At 38.6% G+C, this 21,327-nt stretch overlaps 1 protein-coding gene across 5 annotated transcripts in view; it reads right to left on the reverse strand.

Moving 5' to 3' along the window:
• Nucleotides 1-14,755: 14,755 nt before the first annotated feature.
• LOC124776338 (cytohesin-1) overlaps nucleotides 14,756-21,327 on the reverse strand; it is a 213,509-nt gene continuing 206,937 nt past the window's right edge. For 2 of the 5 annotated variants that reach the window (XM_047251280.1, XM_047251284.1), the window contains exon 10: nucleotides 14,756-16,227. In XM_047251280.1, the coding sequence (XP_047107236.1) occupies nucleotides 16,203-16,227 (25 nt within the window). In that variant the 3' untranslated portion in view covers nucleotides 14,756-16,202. The remainder of the gene's footprint in view (nucleotides 16,228-21,327) is intronic. The other 3 variants (XM_047251281.1, XM_047251283.1, XM_047251282.1) reach the window with 2 other exon arrangements.

The following is a 21,327-nucleotide window of genomic DNA, read 5'->3' on the forward strand; positions in this document are numbered from 1 at the left end:
ATTCTGGGGGCACTACATAATGTGCCTTTACCTCCTGAACCAGAGGTAACTCGTTGGGGTATGTGGGGTGAAGCTGTGTTGTTTTTACAATGAACATTTTGACACCATTAGAGGGATAGTAAACAACTTCAGTAGTGCAGAGGCTTTGGTAGTTTGCCAGTGCAAGAAAGCTTTTAATGATTCCAGTATAAAAAGACATTGCTCTGATTAGCAATCATTTTTCTCATATACCTGCAAGTATTAAAAAGCTTGAAACGCAAGGTTTGGTGTTGAATGAATCTATTCAGTTAATGAATAAAATTATTCTAGTGAACTCATCACCAGAGTATTCCCAAGAAAACTTAAAAAAAAAATTGGAAACACCTCAAACAATAACCCAGCCTTTGAATCCTTGTGCCAGACTGATAGTTTTTTAGCTGCAGTGTAAATGAATTAGGTCCTGCAACTGTGCCATGCTTTTAGTAAAACAGCTAGCTATACTATGTGCTAAAATGCTCACTAACAGCTATACTGTGCAGCAAAATGCCCCTTCGATGTGCTGTCGACTGATGGGAGAACGGCAATCTAGCAGGCATTTTGGCGTGCAGTGTAGCTGTTTTACTAACGGCACAGCAGGACCTAATCCATTAACACTGCGACTACAGTCAGGAGGTTGCATGTTGATATCACGATGGGGTTACCACTTCAGTCGCAGTGTAAATGAATTAGGTCCTGCAATTCTGCCACGCCGTTAGTAAAACAGCTACACTGCACGCCAAAGTTTTATTAATGGGACAGGTGAACTTTTACCAGAAACAATAAGTGCTAACATAGCACCCAAATTCGAATACTGCCAACTTACCTCAGTTGATGTAGTATGGTCCTTTTCTGTTTATAAAAATGTTTTGAGTGATCAAAGACATAATCTTACTACCAAACATTTGGAACAGTACTTGGTTGTTTATGTTTACAATAGTAGAAAAATGTAAAATAAATTGTAAATGTTGCTTTGGTCCAATAGTATTAATTAAAAGTTATTCCTGTTCAAAAAAATTGACAGTTGTATGTTTTTTAAATAAAATATTATGGAGTTTTTGAGTGTGCCCCTCTGCGTGTGATGTCTCTCAGCAATAGCAAAGAAGGAGCAATTGTTGAAACACGGTATGCGTCCCCCATGTTGCAAATTTTTAGAAAATAACCCCAGAAGGACCCCCTTCCTAACCTCTGCCAGAAAGTATTCAGAAAATGATATCAGCATTGTAAATATACTGATTTTTCATGTGGCCAATGTTCTTCCTCGTAATTGATATGCCATGTTTGACTTTGAGATATAATGCACGCAGTAACTACTATGTTTTTTTTTTTTTATTACTTGATCTTGCATATTTCGACACTTTTCATGCATTTTAAGCATTTTTCATGCACATTTGCATGCATATTTTAATGTTTTTATGATGCATATAATCCAGTCTCTAGTGATAACTTATGAAGCCACATGTCCATTGACGTAGGATCCTGCGAAGGAAACTACACAAGTTTTGTGCTACTTCTGCCAAACACAAAACGTATTTGCCAACCCCTTTATGTTGCCTTTTTTTCCCTTTGAAGACTGGATAGCAGAAAGCTTTGAACACTTGGAAGAAGAACAGAAGGACACTGCCAAAGAACAAGTTCCCTCGCATGCTGAAATCAGCCTTTGATGAAGTTGATACCAGAACTCAAGAAAATGTGAAGTCTGGATTTCGTGGCTCTGGTATAGTACCCTTCAATCCAGACAAGGTGTTAAGTAAAATTCCTGGTGATGAGGGAAAGGAAAGCTCTGCAGACTCTTCCTGATTAGGAATCTTTACTGATCATCTGAAGAGGAGCCGAAAAAAAAGAGGGATTAAATGTTGTTCCAGGAAAAGATGTCTAAGGTTTTGATGTCGAAAACAGAAAAGATGGAAGAATTGGGAGGCCTCTGTGGTTGGAACCTGGTGATAAACAGTTTTCAGAGGCAACAGATGAAGGAAGCAAAAGTCAAGATTCCAGTGATGCGGAGGGAAGTCAAGAACCACAAAACAAATATATGTACAAGGTTGGTATTTTGGTTTTGGTCACATTAAAAACAAAAAAGGAGAGACTGAAATAAATCTTACATTGGCACAGGAAATGAAATCACGATGAGGTTTCTGAAGAAGGAGGTCACTCCTAAGGGAACATATTTTGTCTACCTCATGTCAATTGATACAACTGTCAACCCAAGTGATAGTGTTACAACTGGTAGCTAGGGACGTAAGACGAGGAAGAGTTGAATTAATTTCTAAGATTATATACTAAGATGATATCTGTTCTTTCGGACATGCCCGAAAGAACAGACACCATTGGTGATCATGCAGCTCGTTAGAATGAAATGAACACCCTTAGCTGCTTACAGGCGTTGACACACGTCAACGAGAACAGATGAAAATGTGTGCCCCAACCTGGGACTCAAACCCGGGATCTCCTACTTACATGGCAGACGCTCTATCCATCTGAGCCACTGAGGGGACAGAGGATAGTGCGACTGCAGGGATTTATCTCTGGCACGCTTCCTGCGAAACCCACATTCTCAACGTATTGTCCCTCTAACGAGCTGCATGATCACCGATGGTGTCTATGTGACTTACCAAACGAAAGCGCTGGTAGGTCGATAGACACACAAACATACACACAAAATTCAAGCTTTCGCAACAAACTGTTGCCTCATCAGGAAAGAGGGAAGGAGAGGGAAAGACGAAAGGATGTGGGTTTTAAGGGAGAGGGTAAGGAGTCATTCCAATCCCGGGAGCGGAAAGACTTACCTTAGGGGGAAAAAAGGATGGGTATACACTCGCACACACACGCATATCCATCCACACATATACAGACACAAGCAGACATATTTAAAGACAAAGAGTTTGGGCAGAGATGTCAGTTGAGGCGGAAGTGCAGAGGCAAAGATGTTGTTGAATGACAGGTGAGGTATGAGTGGCGGCAACTTGAAATTAGCAGAGATTGAGGCCTGGTGGGTAATGGGAAGAGAGGTTATATTGAAGAGCAAGTTCCCATCTCCGGAGTTCGGATAGGTTGGTGTTGGTGGGAAGTATCCAGATAACCTGGACGGTGTAGCACTGTGCCAAGATGTGCTGGCCGTGCACCAAGGCATGTTTAGCCACAGGATGATCCTCATTGTACCTGCAGTACCTGCATTATGACAGCTGCCACCCATTCCACATCAAACGGTCCCTTCCCTACAGCCTAGGTCTTCGTGGCAAACAAATCTGCTCCAGTCCGGAATCCCTGAACCATTACACCAACAACCTGACAACAGCTTTCGCATCCTGTAACTACCCTCCCGACCTGGTACAGAAGCAAATAACCAGAGCCACTTCCTCATCCCCTCAAACCCAGAACCTCCCACAGAAGAACCACAACAGTGCCCCACTTGTGACAGGATACTTTCCGGGACTGGACCATACTCTGAATGTGGCTCTCCAGCAGGGATACGACTTCCTCACATCCTGCCCTGAAATGAGATCCATCCTTCATGAAATCCTCCCCACTCCACCAAGAGTGTCTTTCCGCCGTCCACCTAACCTTCGTAACCTCTTGGTTCATCCCTATGAAATCCCCAAACCACCTTCCCTACCCTCTGGCTCCTATCCTTGTAACCGCCCCCGGTGTAAAACCTGTCCCATGCACCCTCCCACCACCACCTACTCCAGTCCTGTAACCCGGAAGGTGTACACGATCAAAGGCAGAGCCACGTGTGAAAGCACCCACGTGATTTACCAACTGACCTGCCTACACTGTGAAGCTTTCTATGTGGGAATGACCAGCAACAAACTGTCCATTCGCATGAATGGACACAGGCAGACAGTGTTTGTTGGTAATGAGGATCACCCTGTGGCTAAACATGCCTTGGTGCACGGCCAGCACATCTTGGCACAGTGCTACACCGTCCGGGTTATCTGGATACTTCCCACCAACACCAACCTATCCGAACTCCGGAGATGGGAACTTGCTCTTCAATATATCCTCTCTTCCCGTTACCCACCAAGCCTCAATCTCCGCTAATTTCAAGTTGCCGCCACTCCTACCTCACCTGTCATTCAACAACATCTTTGCCTCTGCACTTCCGCCTCGACTGACATCTCTGCCCAAACTATTTGTCTTTAAATATGTCTGCTTGTGTCTGTATATGTGTGGATGGATATGCGTGTGTGTGCGAGTGTATACCCGTCCTTTTTTCCCCCTAATGTAAGTCTTTCCGCTCCCGGGATTGGAATGACTCCTTACCCTCTCCCTTAAAACCCACATCCTTTCGTCTTTCCCTCTTTCCTGATGAGGCAACAGTTTGTTGCGAAAGCTTGAATTTTGTGTGTATGTTTGTGTTTGTTTGTGTGTCTATCGACCTGCCAGCGCTTTCGTCACATCATCTTTGTTTTTATATACATAGACACACACACACACACACACACACACACACACACACACACACACACACACACACACACACACACTCTCTCTAAGATGGTATCTGTATTTCGGACATGTCCGAAAGAACAGACACCATCGGTGATCATGCAGCTCGTTAGAGGGACAATACGTTGAGAATGTGGGTTTCGAGGGAGGGGTGCCGGAAATAAATCCCTGCAGTCACACTATCCTCTGTGTCCTCGGTGGCTCAGATGGATAGAGCGTCTACCATGTAAGCAAGAGATCCAGGGTTCGAGTCCCGGTTGGAGCACACATTTTCATCTGTCCCTGTTGACATGTGCTGCCTGTAAGCAGCTAAGGGTGTTCATTTCATTGTAATTTCTAAGACTAATGTAAAAGATGTTGAATAAAAAAATTTTCACGTTCATTTAATTTACATTAACAGTCATTGTTTGTATATTGTGTAAAGTATTAGCAACTAACATTTTTTGTTCATTTTATTAATGACAACACATGCTAACTTCACATTAACTATATGAATAATAGTTGTATCAGTGTTCTCTGTATTAAAATAAACATTCAAATATTCTTTTTCTGCCGTTACTTCAATTAAATAATTAATATAATGAAACTTATAAAATATAGAAAAATAATATATTTATTCACTTTTTTAAATTTTGCTGATTGACTTTACTTTTATAATATTCTAAAGTCTATCTCCTATTAAATTTAATCTGTGATTGACTTTACCCTACTTAGGCGGATAACTTCGATCACATTTAAAGAAACAAATTACACTCTTTGAAAACAGCAATTCTGTTTTTCTTTAAGGCACCTGATAAAGAAAGAATACTGTAATACAATATTAAATTTCTAATCCATTGACTTTGTAACATAACCTCAAAATCAATAAAAAAATCATAAAATTTGGTCGACTTCACCCTCTTTTACGCTACTTGCACTTGACAGATGTGAACAGTTACCCTCTGTATGTGTGCACATGATGAGAGGGTTAAACTATGTTGTTGATAAGCATCTTTGCTATCTTGATAAGTAATCTGATACTAGACCAAATGGTTATATGGGAGCACCCATACATGGCGTAAAATTTGTAGCTAATGAAATCTAATCACAATGAGAAAAGAATGGCTCTATTTTTTACCACATGCTTTGCAACCTTATTGCTTCTGTGCCCATCAACCAGCTGCAGATGTTAGCCTCTGTACAATTCTATTTGGTGGCATAAGCAGTAGTTGGTTTTTAAATTCTTTGTCCCAAGTGGCCTGATGATGCAGTTAACATGAGATTACAGGAACTGTGTTGTAAGTGATGAAATAAGTGGGAGCCACGACTGCAGACAAGTGACAGTGTATTATTGAGTGATCAGTTACTGTTCAGTGTTATCACAAATTTAACATTGTTTGCCCATAGCAACACCAATCAAGGGAAAACATTCTACCAGCATTTTGTAGCAGCAAATCAGCATTACTCCTGTTATCATGCAGTGAATCTAAGTTTCCTAATATTATTGTTTCATTTCTCCTAAGGTAGTATGTGCACAATGTACATGTGTCTGTGGACTGCCTGCATGATACTGAGGCACCCAGTGGCTGGAACTTACTTACATCTGCTTCGGCACAGAACAGCTCTCTCTCAAATCAAAAGTCAGCTGCAGCCAGTGTGTGCCAACTTGGCATCTGTAGTGATGAGCAGTCCCTTGCCAAATATACCAACGCCTTTACTGAGGCCTACACAGACCAAAATTACCCTCCCAACCTTGCACAGAAACAGATATCCCATGCCTTGTCTCTCCAGTCACCTACCACTTCCCACATACCCACCGCCTGTCCACAAAGGAGCACTTCTCTCCTGACTCAATACCACTCAGGACTGAAGCACCACTGGCCGCGGTGGCCAAGTGGTTCTAGGCGCTTCAGTCTGGATCTGCGCGACCGCTACGGTCGCAGGTTCGAATCCTGCCTCGGGCATGGATGTGTGTGATGTCCTTGGGTTAGTTAGGTTTAAGTAGTTCTAAGTTCTAGGCGACTGATGACCTCAGATGTTAAGTCCCTAAGTACTCAGAGCCATTTGAACCATTTGATTGGAGCACCTGAATCACATTCTCCCCCAGGGTTTCAACTACCTCTCATCATGTCCTGAAATGAGGACTCTTACCCACTATCCTTACCACTCATCCTGTGGTGGTATACTGCTGCCAACCAAACCTATGCAATTTCCTCCTGCGACCACTACCACCTACTCTTGTTTGATCAGACATCTATTCCATTGAAGGACACATGTCAAGGGGCACCAACATAAGAAATGTCAATTTTGATTGTTAGTTTATAAAATTGATAATCAGAAAATATTTTAATTGGTTTGAAAATGTTTGAAAATAATCCTTTGAAAATCTGCTTTGTTGCAGGGTTGTGCGGTTACTGCCTGTGTTTGATTGCACTATTTCCATTGCAACTGTTTGAGTATTGATGCACTTGCTGGCCCATCAAGGGGTTACCTGTTACTACAGTTAGGAAAAGGAAGCTGGTTATAAGAAGCTCACTGAAGCTCAAAACATGGGTTAGTGTTAACTGGATTGGATGCTTACAGTATGTGAATGTGGAGATCATTATCCCCCCTCTCCCCGCGCCCCACCTCTTCCTGCAGCAAATGCTATACCTTTGTTCTCCTTCTTCCCACTGGGTTGCCAAGTTATAATTCGTGAGCAGTACTGCTCCTGCATTGTTGTCTAGCTCACGAAATCTCCCCAGATGACCTGACCATCAAACTGTACATCTCCAGCTGCAACCCCTTCATACACAGTGACCTCCATCCATTCAGGTTCCATCAGTCCATACCCCTCACTCACCTTGTTGTCCAAAACACTGTAAATCAGCCAAAATCTCTTTGCAATGTCCGTTCTCCAGCTGTAATTCCTTTGCTCTGCAATCCAAAATTCCTGATCTCATCTCTCACACTGAAACTCTTGCCATCAGGAACTACAGCAGCATGCATAATGCCACCTCAAAAAGCTCTCCAACCTGTTCACCTCCTACTCTCACCTTGGATTACCACTATCCAGCATCTCTACAAGAGCCTCCACACTTTCCCCGTATCACCTCATAACCGACAAACCCTACCTCCCAGACCTACAACATTTACCGCTCCCTCAGAAACTGCCTCCAAGCACCACACAGAATCCAGAATCTGAATCAACCCGAAACTGACATGACCTGACCACCAAAACCCTTACCCTTTGTCCCACTCCCAAATTCAATCATGGTGGACACGTTACAGACATTTTTTTCCCCCGGTCCCTGCATTGGAAATACTTTTTTTGCCACCAACCATACCAATCAACTCAACCCAAAACCAATACTGAACTGTGCATGACTCAGTTCAGTCCCCCATCTGACAGTGATCCACCTCCAAATCACTCCCTTCTAACATTTTAGAATTTCTTAACCTCCAACCTTACCTCACCATGATTCCCCCAATCCCTCAAGCAGAAACCAACCTTACATCTGCAGCAAGAACTGCAATCCACCACCTAATAACTGATCCTGTTCTCATAACCATACCTGCTGATGAAGGCCAAAACCATTGTGGTTTTGAACTGTAGGGATTACTTGGCGGAGGGACACTGCCAGCTCTCAGATTCGCTCATTTACAAGCCCTGCCACAGTGGCCCCATTGCAGAAATCCAAGATGATCTCCAGCCCTTCCTCAAACCCTTAGGCCCATTCAAGAAACTTTCCCTTAAGTATCTCTGTCCTCACCCCTACAATCTACATGCTTCCAGAAACTTATAAACCCAATTACCTAGGAGCCTCTATTGTGGCTGGCTATTGTGCCCCCTCAGAGAGAAAATCTGCTCTTGTTGACCAACACCTTCAGCCTGTTACCTGTAAACTACCCTCCTATTTAAAGACAACATTTATTTCCTCCACTGACTCTCCACAGTTCATATTTCTTTACTGCAAGGTGTCCTGCTCATCACTGTTAATGCTCCCCCCCCCCCCCCCCCCTTACACTAACCTCCATAATGCCCATAGCCTTGTCACTATTTAACCCTACCTTTCCCAATGCCTGCCTGTCTCCAAACTACAGCCTTGTCACCATGGCCACCTATATACTCACCCACAATTACTTCTCCTTTGAAGACATTACCTATAAACAGATCTGTGGTACAGCAATGAGAACCCACTTGGCACCATCCTATGCCAACCTATTCATAGACCATCTAGAGGAATCCTTGCTAACCATCCAGAATCCCAAACCCCTCATCTGTTTCAGATTCATTGATGACATCATTGTGATGTGGACTGAGGGTGGGGACATCCTACCCATATTCCTTTAGAACCATGTCATCTTCTCCCCTATTCGCTTCACTTTGTCCTCCTCAACCCAACAATTCATCTTCATCAATGTTGACCTCCACCTAAAGGATGGCTATATCAGTACCTCTGTCCCTATCAGACCCATCAACCACTAACAATAACTCTACGCTCTACGTTGACAGCTGCCACTCATTCTGTACCATGAAGCCCCTTCCATATAGTCTAGCCACCCATGGAAATTGTAGTGATGAACAGTCCCTCACCAAATACGCCAGTGGTCTCACTGAGGCCTTCACAGACTGAAATTATCTTGTACAGAAATAGATCTCGCATGCCTTCGCTCTCCAGTCACCTATTGTCTCCCACATACCCTCCCTCCGGTCCAAAGGAGCACTCCTCTGGTGACTCAGTCCCACCTAGGACTGAATAACATTCTAACCCAAGGTTTCGACTACCTCCCATATACTGGCAATAAACCCAGATTCAAGACCTGTCCCATACACCTTCCCACCACAATCTACTCTTAGACTCCTGTTTGATATGTCGGATGAATACAACATTGCAAATGGGGTTTCTAATCAGAAGCTATTAAATACTGGGGTATCCTACCCTCGCAACATGGATGTGGGATCTCATATGGATATTCCAAGAGCCATTGAGTAGAAGCTCACAAATTATGATTGTGTACATGTTTCCATTCCTCCATCTGTGGCAAAACGAATGAAATGTTTCATACAAAAAATATGTAGATTTTGCCGTAGATTCATAATTGGCAATTAACAAAATGGGTGTCCCCATTGAAGATTTCAAAGTTGCTCCCTGGCACCTAACACCATGGTGTGAGGGGTCGAGTGTGGTATCGTTGGATGTCCCCCTCCTAGACAAACAAATTGGAATTATAACCTTTTTGATCTGATGTGTAGTTTGAGATGCTGAAATATCTTCAGTTAAAATGAACATACCGTACACTCACCAAACGATTTATATTTAAGGGTGCAGTGTGAAAAACAAAATTACAATTTAGTACAGGTTTACTATTTACAACAATTCAATACAATGCAGTGTGCAACTAGAAAGATGATTGGTAATGCAGTGGTTTTCGTGATTAAAAAGCCTAAAATATGTTCACTGAGAAATACCTCATGTTAACAATGTTTTGCAGCCATGTGTAGCTATCAACTCACCATTTCTCTCCCAGCTGGATTCCTCAACGAGGGCTTCACATTTCAGACTATTAAAAGTGGTGCATATCTTTTTCTTTCTTTGCATCTGATTGTGTATGTAAACTTCACCCAGAGTCATCATCAACAATGCATTTTACTTTAACACTTTCGCTGCGGCTGACACTTATAAGCATCACAACAAGCCATGAGCCAGTGCGGCTGACGCGGCTGCACTCACCGTCTGATTATTCAGTCTAGTTGCAGTGTCTAAGCTAGCATCATAGCGTGTAAACTTTTGTTGTGTGTGGTCAGTTATCGAACATATATTGTTCGTAATGGCGGCTAATGAACATTTGAATGACGCCTGTGAGACCCCTATAGGTGTCAGACAGCAAACAGACTTCAAAACATGACTACAATACAGTCGAAACTTATTTGAAGTAATGCATCTAAGGTGTCATCATTAAGTCGATATAGAACATGATCCTATAGATCGTACAAGGTCTTGACGTCACCCTGTAGCTCAGGCGTGCTTAGGTGCGTCTGTTACAAGCGGTACCTGCCGTTTCGGAGTGTTACTGGGCAGCACTGGAGAGTTGCGCGCCTGCACCGATGCTGCAGAGAAGGTGTTAAACAACCTGTTTCTTATGTATTCTACCACAATGTGTGAGGTACAAAATTATCTGTGGTTCTGTAAGTAATAAGTGAAAAAATCATGTATTGTAGCATGCAAATGAACAAGCATGACAAGTTTTGCATTAGTGAGCAGTTCAAGGATTGCAGTTGTCCCTTGCTGAGATTGTAGTTTTTTAGATTACATGTTAACGTGGTTTGAGGTATTCTTTTTGGATTTCATGCAGCACTGAGTTTGGTGAAGCAGCACCTGGCATCAGCTAAAAGTGCAGCAAAGAGACATCTGTGCCACATGCTGCTCCAAGAAATACCAAAGACCTGAACATATGATGGAAAAGAATATCCTTGGCATGAAGACTTCTTTGTCTAAGAGCTTGTCTGTGAAACTCTACGAGAGTGAGTTGGTGTATTAAAGAGCTAAGATTAAGTAGTGTTTTGTCCACAAGTTGTTGAGTTGCTCCTTCAGTCGAGTTGTTAATAATTAATGTAACAAGTAAATGAGAAGAATCTGTCATGAGTTCAACTGCATCAGAGGAGTTCGACAGATGTGGACTCTTGCAAGTGCTTACTCTGCTTTATTACAGGAACCTAAATAATAAAAGTGTAAACCTGTGTGGCTTTATTATGCCATGCCAAATGCCATTTAACACACGTTAATGCTGTTTTCCTTGACTTCCAGGAGTCTGATGCAGATCCACACTGTCAAATAGTAAATGTAACACGAGCTTACAGAATAAGGAGACCAGCTTTGTAGTAAGATTTAAAACTTTTAGCCAACAGAACTTATTCTTAATGGGGAGATATCATATACGAAAGTATTATGGAACGAATATCCATATGCCTTTCAGATAATATTTATTTATTTCAATGAAAGACAGTTTCCTTATAGCTGTATTTTAATTTAATTTCCATGTTTATCTCACGTATATACATTTCACAACAATCTGTCCCATCTTAAGTTAGTTTGGCATGCTCCATGAACTGGAAGTCATAAGTACTGTAACTGGTACCTTCGAGAGGACAGCCTGTAATGCATCTGCCATGCAGTTTGATAATTTGTGTCAAAACACCCTCTGCTATCTGCTTCGAAATGAAATTTTAATTACAGTACTTACAGCATTTGATTCATGAAACACTCTTAACAGGTACCTGAAGATAATCTCTTATGTATAATCGATTTCAAGACAACAAAGATCAAAATAACAAAAATACATTGGCAAGGAAAGTGACTCACCAGAATAAATATGATTGAGAGGTGTTATTGGAATAAATATGTAAAAAAAAAGAAAAGCTTCAGACACACCCCAAAGAGCTGCTGTTACTATTCATGACAAGAGGATGGAAGATGTATCAAAAATGCTTTTGAAACCGAGAAAGATTCCTCACACGAAAAACGGTCAGTACAAACATTTCTAATTAATAGTGAAATAATATTTTACTAAGTTCTGAAGTCAAAAGATGGATAAGGGATTGTTGCATGAACACATGAATGATTTAAAGTAACCAACAACTTGAAACCAGTTACAGTAAAGGTAAAGGTAAATACTGGATAGATCAATTTTGAGACTCCTAAGGAAGCTTAATTCATCCAATATGGACACATTTTAAAAACCCTCATTCATCCTATTCTTTAACATTAGTTTGCAGTGTGACTTACCTACTAGGATTAAAGAGAAGAAAATATACCCAGAGAAACAGCGCACCATTTAATAGTGGTGTGTGCATCACAGAGACTGTCCAACTCTTGTCACAGATGATACCTACTGTTAAAATTCTAAGCGCATGTTTCAAAAAGAGAGAAGCAAGATATTACTTCTTCCCACAAAAGCTGCAAAATTGCCATAGTAAAATTCGAAGAAATTTCAGCTGATATTGATTACTGACACATGACTGTCAGTCTTCCAGTATGTTATCCAAGAAAGAGGAGAGGAGGAAATGACTGCACTACTACAAATTGTCGGTTCAGTCTTAGGTGGCTTACCAAAGAGTAGATGTAGATGTGTGTGCCACCACCATTGCCACAGGTGGAAGTGCTTCTGCACTACAACTGCATGGTCTGATTAATGTCTGCTGCAGTCTACAATATTCACATGAAACTATTCAATCAAATCTGTGGTACCCTCATTAAAATTACACTCCACAATGATCTTGTTTATATCCTTTGTAAGCAAAACTAATATAAAGCTTTCAGGTCTGCAGTCTACATCTACAAGTCAACGGTTACAAATAGATGTAACATTCTGGGAACATACTGTGATCATTTTTCAGTGAAAAAAAGTCTTATCAAAATTTGAGTCTGGTCAGAAAAGAACAGGCCAACATAATAACTATCAAAGTTGAATATTATGTATCACACTGTATAGAATTGTCTGGTGTACAGTTTATGCCTCTCCACTTTTGTAGTTGCCAATTGCTGGCCCTTGTTTCAAAATGTATTCAGTGTCCCTGTGTAAGGGGCCTTTATTCACCACCACTATATTCAAAGCAGTTTCTTTAAAAACATGTGTACACCAGCAGTAAATGCTACTGGAACACTGCACCTTTTTTAATCTCTCAGTAACAGCCTAAAGTATTTACACTTTAAATTTGTTTCTATTTTGAGAAACAAACATCCCACAGTCAAGACTGGCAATTAATAGTTTTTAAACAACTGTCATCACATTGGGTGCCCTACACTATTAACTTTTTTTAGTCATTGTATCCACAATTCACAACAAAAAAATTATATTTGACCAACTGCATACAAAGACAATGGGCAGGATAGAGGAAAGAAAAAATCTCCACTAACCACACACTCATTCTCTCCTACCTACCAGACAGACAGACAGGTGTATTAAATCTATATCAGATTGCAGAAAGGAAGAACATGTAATGGATACTAGTACCCAGGGCATTTGTCAAGATTGGTAAAACTGTAAAACTAATATTTCGCTGTAAAATTAAAATGAGTTCTGCTAAATTTGTAAAATTTCTAAAAACTTTAAATTTTGAGAAAGCTTTTGACACTATCAACTGGAATATACTGTTTGAAACTTTGAATGCAGCAGGGATAGATTCCAGGTGGTGAGAGGTTATCAACTTTTACGATTTTAAGAGTTGAAGCACATGAAAAGAGGCAGTAGCTGGGAAGGGAGTGAGAAAGGGTTGTATAAAATAACCATCTTAATCTCTTTATTGAGCAAGCAGTAATATGAATTGCAGAGAAGTTCAGAGTGAGAAAGCTTAAGGAGAAGAAATAGAAATTGAATTTTGTCAAACACATAGTACTTATGTTAGATATGAGAAAGGATTAGGAAGATCACTTCAATAGAATGGATATTGTCTTAGAAAGATTATTTAAGATTGACATCAACCAAAGTAAAGAAAGGACAACGAAATATACTTTTAATAAATCTGATAACATGGAAGGAATTAGAGCAGCAAATGATATACTAAAAATGGTAGATAAGTTTTGCTATTTGGAAAGTAAGATAACTGAATATGAAGTAGGGAGGGCATAAAATGCAAACCTTCAGGAGCAACTGAACAAGAGTAATTTGTTAACATTTAACGTATGTTTAAGCGTTATGAAATGTAGTCCATAAAAAAATTCAGACAAGAGGAAATTTTAAGCTTTAGAAATGTGTTGTTATTGGAATGAAGGATTGAATAGCTAATGAAGATTTACTTAAATGGGGAAAAGAAGAAATTTATGGCACAATCTGACAGATTGGTTGATAAGACACATCCTAAGACATCGCAGTATCGTCAGTTTGATAACAAAGGAAAGTGTGAATTGTAAAAATTCTAGGAGGATACAAATGCTTCACCATAGTAATCACGTTCAAGTGGAGGTAGGTTACAAGGATTTATGCTCAGATGATGGGGACTTGTAAAGGATCAACTAGTATTGAGACTGCATGAAACTACACTAATTATGGCATGACAGTAATTTTTACAAAAAAATTAATTTTCTGTCATGCTTCTGAACTTTCTATTAAATTAAACATGAACTGTGATTTCCATATAGGTGAATGCCTCCAATGCCAGCAACCTTAGACTTACACGGCATGAATAATTCATAATCAAGACCACCATTGTATTCACAAAGGAAAGGAACACTCAGGAATTAGCACCATAAATCAGAGCAATTTGTACTTAAATGTACAAAATGTTTATTATTGTTACAATCTTATTTCAATAAAATAAATACTGGAGACAACAGAATTTCACAGTGGCTGTGAAAAAGTATTTACATAATTTCCAGTCAAATCAGGTCAAACTTTATTTTAACAGATAAATAATGAACATAACTGCATTAACTACTTGTACAAATCCTTAAATACATATACACAATATATTACAAATAAAAATAATTCTGGTCAACATGAGGGAACTGACAAAAGCAACTGTATCATAAATATATCAAAGAAATAAACATAATGTACAAAAATAAAGTCACACACACTGCAATATTAATACTTCGTTATTTCCATACACATTACTCCATCCTGGTTACAACATCCCAGCACACTTCTAGTATAAAAATCTAACTTTTTTTATAAAAATGGTGAATTACAATGAGATGAGTGAACATTATAAATTACATACCATTTGAAACTGTCTATAGTAACACAAAATGAAGTAGCAATACCATTTACAAACACTTTTATAAAAAAATCACATTTACGAAGAGAGACTGATGCAAAAATAACTGAAGTTCTCCCATTCTATAAAATACTTCCAGCTTTCACTGTCTCAAATATTGGTCAGATGACAGTTTCTTTGGTTTACTGAGAGAAATTTCAGTTGGAACCATTCAAGATATGGAAAGCACATAATACATAGACATATATCACACTTTCATGCAGCACAGGACAAAATACAAACTTATTTGAGTATGTCGAATGCACGAGTCTTCCTTCTGCTGAGATTCTTAGCACCAGCCACTTTGACCATTAGTACTTCCAGTGCCATAAAATGGTTTTGTAATATTGTCCAGCATTTCAGAGCTCTCAAATCATAACAAATTTTCAAATATTACAAACAATGACTGGTATAGCACATTCACTGCATTGTTTATTTCTCTCACCCTTGCAGTTTTCTATCTTAAGCTGCTGCAATGTTTGAACAGTTGAAGCTTTAACAACTATATAAAAAATACAATTTATCATTCAGTCATGCTATGACCATTTTTTGGGAAAACATATTTAAACAGTACATTCAGTATTTAACATTACCACTCTTCTTGAACATTAGTTCAAGGCTGCCATTTCCTTGGGTGAAAATCCTAGATGGATTATTAAGGAGAGAAAAAGCAAAAGAAATTAGGATAGAGCTGCTCAGAAGATACCACAGTCAAGTGCACTTTAAATCACATTTCTTTGGTTGTATGCTGTGTTTCAAACTGCACCTCCAGTACAAGCCCTATACATAATGTACAGCTTGCACCAGTATGGTGCAGTGCTGTAACACACTTGGAGCTGCGACAGCTCTAGAGTAATACCATAATATATGTTACACTATAAATGTCTTAGCTCTTCAAGTGGTGGTGAGCACTTGTCTTCTGCGCTTTCTTCTTGCGAGTTGCCAACATATCGTAGAACGGATTATGGCTGATGCTTTGCCTATAGCAGAAACAAACACTCGTGACTCACTGCTGGCCGCCACTTCATGTATTGTGGCTGATGCTTTTCCTATGTTGGGAATAAGGTTTTGCTTTATTTATTCAAATTTTTTTGTTTTATTTGTTTTTACAGATTTTGTGAATCAATCACAGATGTTTATTTTCAAGTGAGTTATTTTATTAAGACTGGTGGTGTGTCTTGCTGTTAAAATCATGTCCTCCAGAGGACTGAAGTATTTGCCTATCTAGAGAATATGATTTCATGCAGGAACCTACCACACAGTTTTAATATTAATAACATTACCTGAAAAGACATCTGTGATGCAGACATAATATGAACTTTCCGAAAATATTTACAGAGGCATGCATGTGCCTGGTAAGCATGCACCTTACAAACATCAAATTCAAATTCCCATTTATTATAGGAAAGTGAAATATACTTAAGAATGATCAAAACAAAAAAATTTAAATAAATAAGCATAACCATGAGGCCAACATGCGAACATGCATCTTCACACAATACTTTATACACTCAGGATAAAAAAGAATTAATAGAACTTTTAGGAGACTTCAAATGAAAAATACTGAAATCATTAACTACACAGAATTTAAATTTAGACTAAACAAATCTGAAAAATCTCTACAAACACTATAAAATGTTGCTATTTAGTTAACACTGCAGTTGAAAATGTGTTATATTTTACTGTGCTTGGTAAACTACATTATATTTTACATAATACTACTGTTCCCACTTAATTATACTACATTAGTAAAAGCCACTGCAGATGAAACATATGAATGAAATTATGCATTAAGCCTACAACAGTATTGATTTCACGAATAAACTAATCTCAAAAGACAGAACAGCAATGATGTGTGCTGCCACCTTCAGTGAGAACAACATACACCAGTCAACATGATGCCTAACAACAACAACAACAACAACAACCCCCTCCCCATATCCCTTTCCTAAGAAGGAACCAAACAAAAGATTGTAGATAAATGAGAAAGTTATGTTTATTCAAAATATGCAAAGAGCAGATTTAAATGATACTGAAGACAACATACAACTCATTGTTTTTCTAGTATTTCAGTCTCATCTATACAGTTCTGCTTATTATATTGGATACTTCTCATTTAGTATACCCACATATTATTTTTTCCATTTACCATTTTACAATGTTCCAGTAAATTGTGAGGTAAATATGCCCCCTCCCCTCTCAACATCTTTACATACCTGTATTCTAAGAACAGAAACCTTTATTTAGCCTATAATTTGGAGCAAACATACACAAAACATGTTTTAATCTTCTAGTTTCATGTTGTCTTCATTACATTAAATGATCATAATATGAATATTGCCAGGGCAAGTCCCTTTTGTAGTGTGGTTAATTTGCAACTAAAAATTTTCCTATCCATACCCAGCTGAATAACTGTGCTAATAATGAACTGTGTCACGTTCCAAAAAATCCAAGTATTGTTTACAGAATTCTGATCTGATACTGCCAAAAACTAAACATTGCTTTTATGCTAATAAAAGGGTTCGTAGTATAGGAAATTTCAAGTTAATTAATACACTCTGGAAGAACAAAAAGTTAGTTACCTTCACTTTTTGAAACTTAATGACTTAAAAAAGAATACTCTTTTCATAAGTGTTGCAGATCACTAACAAAAATTTAAGCAACTGCTGAGGTTTGTTCCCACTCACTAAAATTTAAGTAACACACACAACATCTTTGGATATTTACTGGTAAGATCCTTGAGTACTGAAAATTATTACTACTAAATCTTAAAGAAGTGGCTTTCATCCTTACAATGACAAACATACATTTCTGCTAAACAAAAGTTGTTTAAATGTTCAGAAACTGGACAATACATTATTATTAAGTATAGAGGTCAGTAATGCTCTCTTTATGTGCACATAGCCTGTAACAAAGTAAATTCACTGGCTGCAGCTATTAGGTCTTGCTAAAGTAATCCTAACCCCCTACTCTCATATGTAGAAACATCACCTGCCATTTCTTAAATGTGATTGATCTAACAGCATGGATATTCTCCCTACAAAAATGCTAAATTGAGCCTAAATAATTGGTAGTGCACTTTGAAGTATGCTCCACAACCATCTCCATTGTGCAATAATTCTCTCTCTATACTCCCAACATTGTGATAGGTAATATTACACAGTTTTAAAAACAAAAGTTTGCAGTAATGCTGAATGACTGCTTTACACAAGTAAACTGCACTAATCACCTCACTAAAATTTTGGTTCTTGTATATCAGTGACAATCTCAGTGAGTAAAATACTAGCTCATGTACAACAAGTTACACAGGAACAACTATGCAATGTTCTGCAAAAAGTTTTTAGAGACTAATTTTATGCTCCTTCCGTAAGACTTCAATTCGTAATTACAAAAAGATTACATTAAGGGCACATGCTTTTCTAAATTAAGGACTTAATTAGCACAATACCCATGCTAAACATCAGAGCCACTAACTGTTTGCAAACCATCACGAACAGTAACATTTCTACTGGACTTTCTATACCACAATGGACAAACACTATGGCATCTTTTTCTGGGTAAAAAAAATTAGATCTTATAGTCTAAATGCTAAAATGTCACCTTCATTCAAAAAATTTAAGGCTCCAGCACTCACTAGGACAATTTAATCAAAATTAAACGTTGTGGAATGCCTAATAAAATTTATCCGTTACTTAAAATATAAAACAGTGATGAGAGAAACAGAGGGGGAGGGGGGGGGGGGGGCTTGGGGGACTAATAAGAAGGAAAGTTCACAAAATTTGTTGTATGTTCTGCTGAACATGCTATTGCCTGTGACAGCATGATAAATGCAGGTGACAGATTTTTTTTATTATTCCAAAAACTAATCACCTACCCTTTACTCCATGGGAGGACAATTTCACTTTAGGAAGAAAGACCCATAGACGAAAACCTTGAAGAAAATCCTCATACATTAGGAATCTCCATTTGCAGTAGAATCACCCATAACTAACAACAATTGTATAAAATATACAAGCTTTGTTCTCAGAGGAATACATTCCTATAGGGTCTGCAACATTTCACTAATATTGGATCAAGTCTTCAGTGATCTCCATCTGTACAAACTCTGAGATGCACTTATATTCTGAATTGCACCACTTGCCTTTTGAATGTAATATGATATTTATACCTGTATGTATGAGAGCACTTCCACCTGCAAATGTGTTAGAGAGAGAGAGAGAGAGAGAGAGAGAGAGAGAGAGAGAGAGAGAGAGAGAGAGAGAGACCAAGCACAACTTTTCTACTGCTACCATAACCACTGATGTGGCAGCTATTACTATTAATGCAAACTAATAATTTACACATTAATATCTACAATGTCATGTGCAGCCTAATATGTACAAAGCAACAAATGTACAAAGAATTCACACACACTGATTCAACTACAATTAGATTAAATTGTGATAGTCAACGTCCTCAACAAACAGAAAAAGCAACAGGCAATAACAAAAAGGAAGGAAATAAGGAATTTGTCATATCTGAGCAGTATTATTGTTCTTTAATTACACAAATTCATCATTATCACAACAAAAACACACATAACTTGGACAGCACAGGAGGAATTTCCAAATGAAACATGGTCTAAATGTTACAGCAAAACTGTAAGCAGTGTGCACTGTGACTATAAAGAGAGTGAGCTACTGTTAAAAGAACTCCAAGGGCACATAAAATTAAAACAAAAATTTTCACACTGGAATGATGTTACAGTTATGACTCCTATTTAAACCTTGTGCAACATGTAACTAAATATAATGGTCAAATACCTCATTTGAGAACTGCATATATTCAAGACCTCCATATAAATTTATAATTTCTCTCAACTAATCAGTGAAACAAAAAATTATCTCACAAATTCTTACACAAAAAACTGTAGTTGGCATTATGCTATACATGCCTCATTACAAAAAATGTGCACCCTTTGGGAAAATAATGTATTTTTATATTAAAATATTAGTCTCCATAGTTAGGGTCTTTAAGTGGGATAGTGAAAAAATATTAATCATGTTGTGTGGCGACATCCGCAGTTCCAATGGTTCTACCCCACAGTAGAGACCCATGCCCAAGAACTATCATCCTACATCCTTTGATTTACATCACCCATAACATACCAATTGATTTAAATCACCACCCATAAGAAACTATTCTGTTTGCTACAATCATTTATCACAATTGTCCATACTATTAAATTACAAGCAAGATCATCATTCGTGTGTTGGAGAAAGGCGGTGATCAACTACATCCTCTAGAACCTTCACAATAAACACTGTCTGAACACAATGTAAGAGCACTCTGTAGCGAGTATGATGATTTGGGCTGCCAATCAGTTCATGCAGTTACTAAAGAATATCAAACATTAAATGCACCTGTAGCACAAAGACAGGTACTGCAGAAGATGACCAAGAAGAGAAGCCGTTGATAAAGCCATACCAGGAAGAGGTGTCTGCTAATGCATCTATAAAGAGTCAATTTTGCACTACAGGAAACTGGAAAGGATGGGATGGAGGAAAATACAAAAATAGCAACACTTCAGAAACACATGACATATTCGAGAGGCTCAGTAAGTACTGCAATTTTTCCTGCAACAAGATATGCTGGTTTAGTCTGAATGGAACAAAATATAGCTTTGTTTGCTGTGGAACTGTTTCAATCAAGCATTTTTATTTCATATTGTCTGGCTGACAAAAAGGCAGTACAACGAGCATTATATTATTGTGGTACATGCTGCCATTACCTCCAGCTGTTATTGTCAGTAGATGAATCGTGGTTATGTCACTGCTGCTGTATTTGAGCAGATCCTCATTTGACATCATGGGACAGTGGGCAGTATTTCAGACCTCCCTACCACAGAAAAAATCCAAAGAGGTACTGGGATTCACAATGGAGCCCTTCTGGACCAAAGACAGCAATGTCAACCATTTGGTTATGGAGGTAGTTGCATTACCAAGAGAAAATAATAGGTTTAGCCAGTATTATGCAATTAAATCCAGACATTATTTTGGGGTGGTACATATTCAAGAGTTATAGCCGTTGCAAGTCTGAATACTGGAACCTATTGAAACATTTGGTGGGTACATATAATCTGTTTTCCTGGACATAAATAGTTTTCTCAT

The sequence above is a fragment of the Schistocerca piceifrons genome, chromosome 2, assembly GCF_021461385.2.
Source record: "Schistocerca piceifrons isolate TAMUIC-IGC-003096 chromosome 2, iqSchPice1.1, whole genome shotgun sequence".
In the NCBI taxonomy this organism is placed as follows: Eukaryota; Metazoa; Arthropoda; class Insecta; order Orthoptera; family Acrididae; genus Schistocerca; species Schistocerca piceifrons.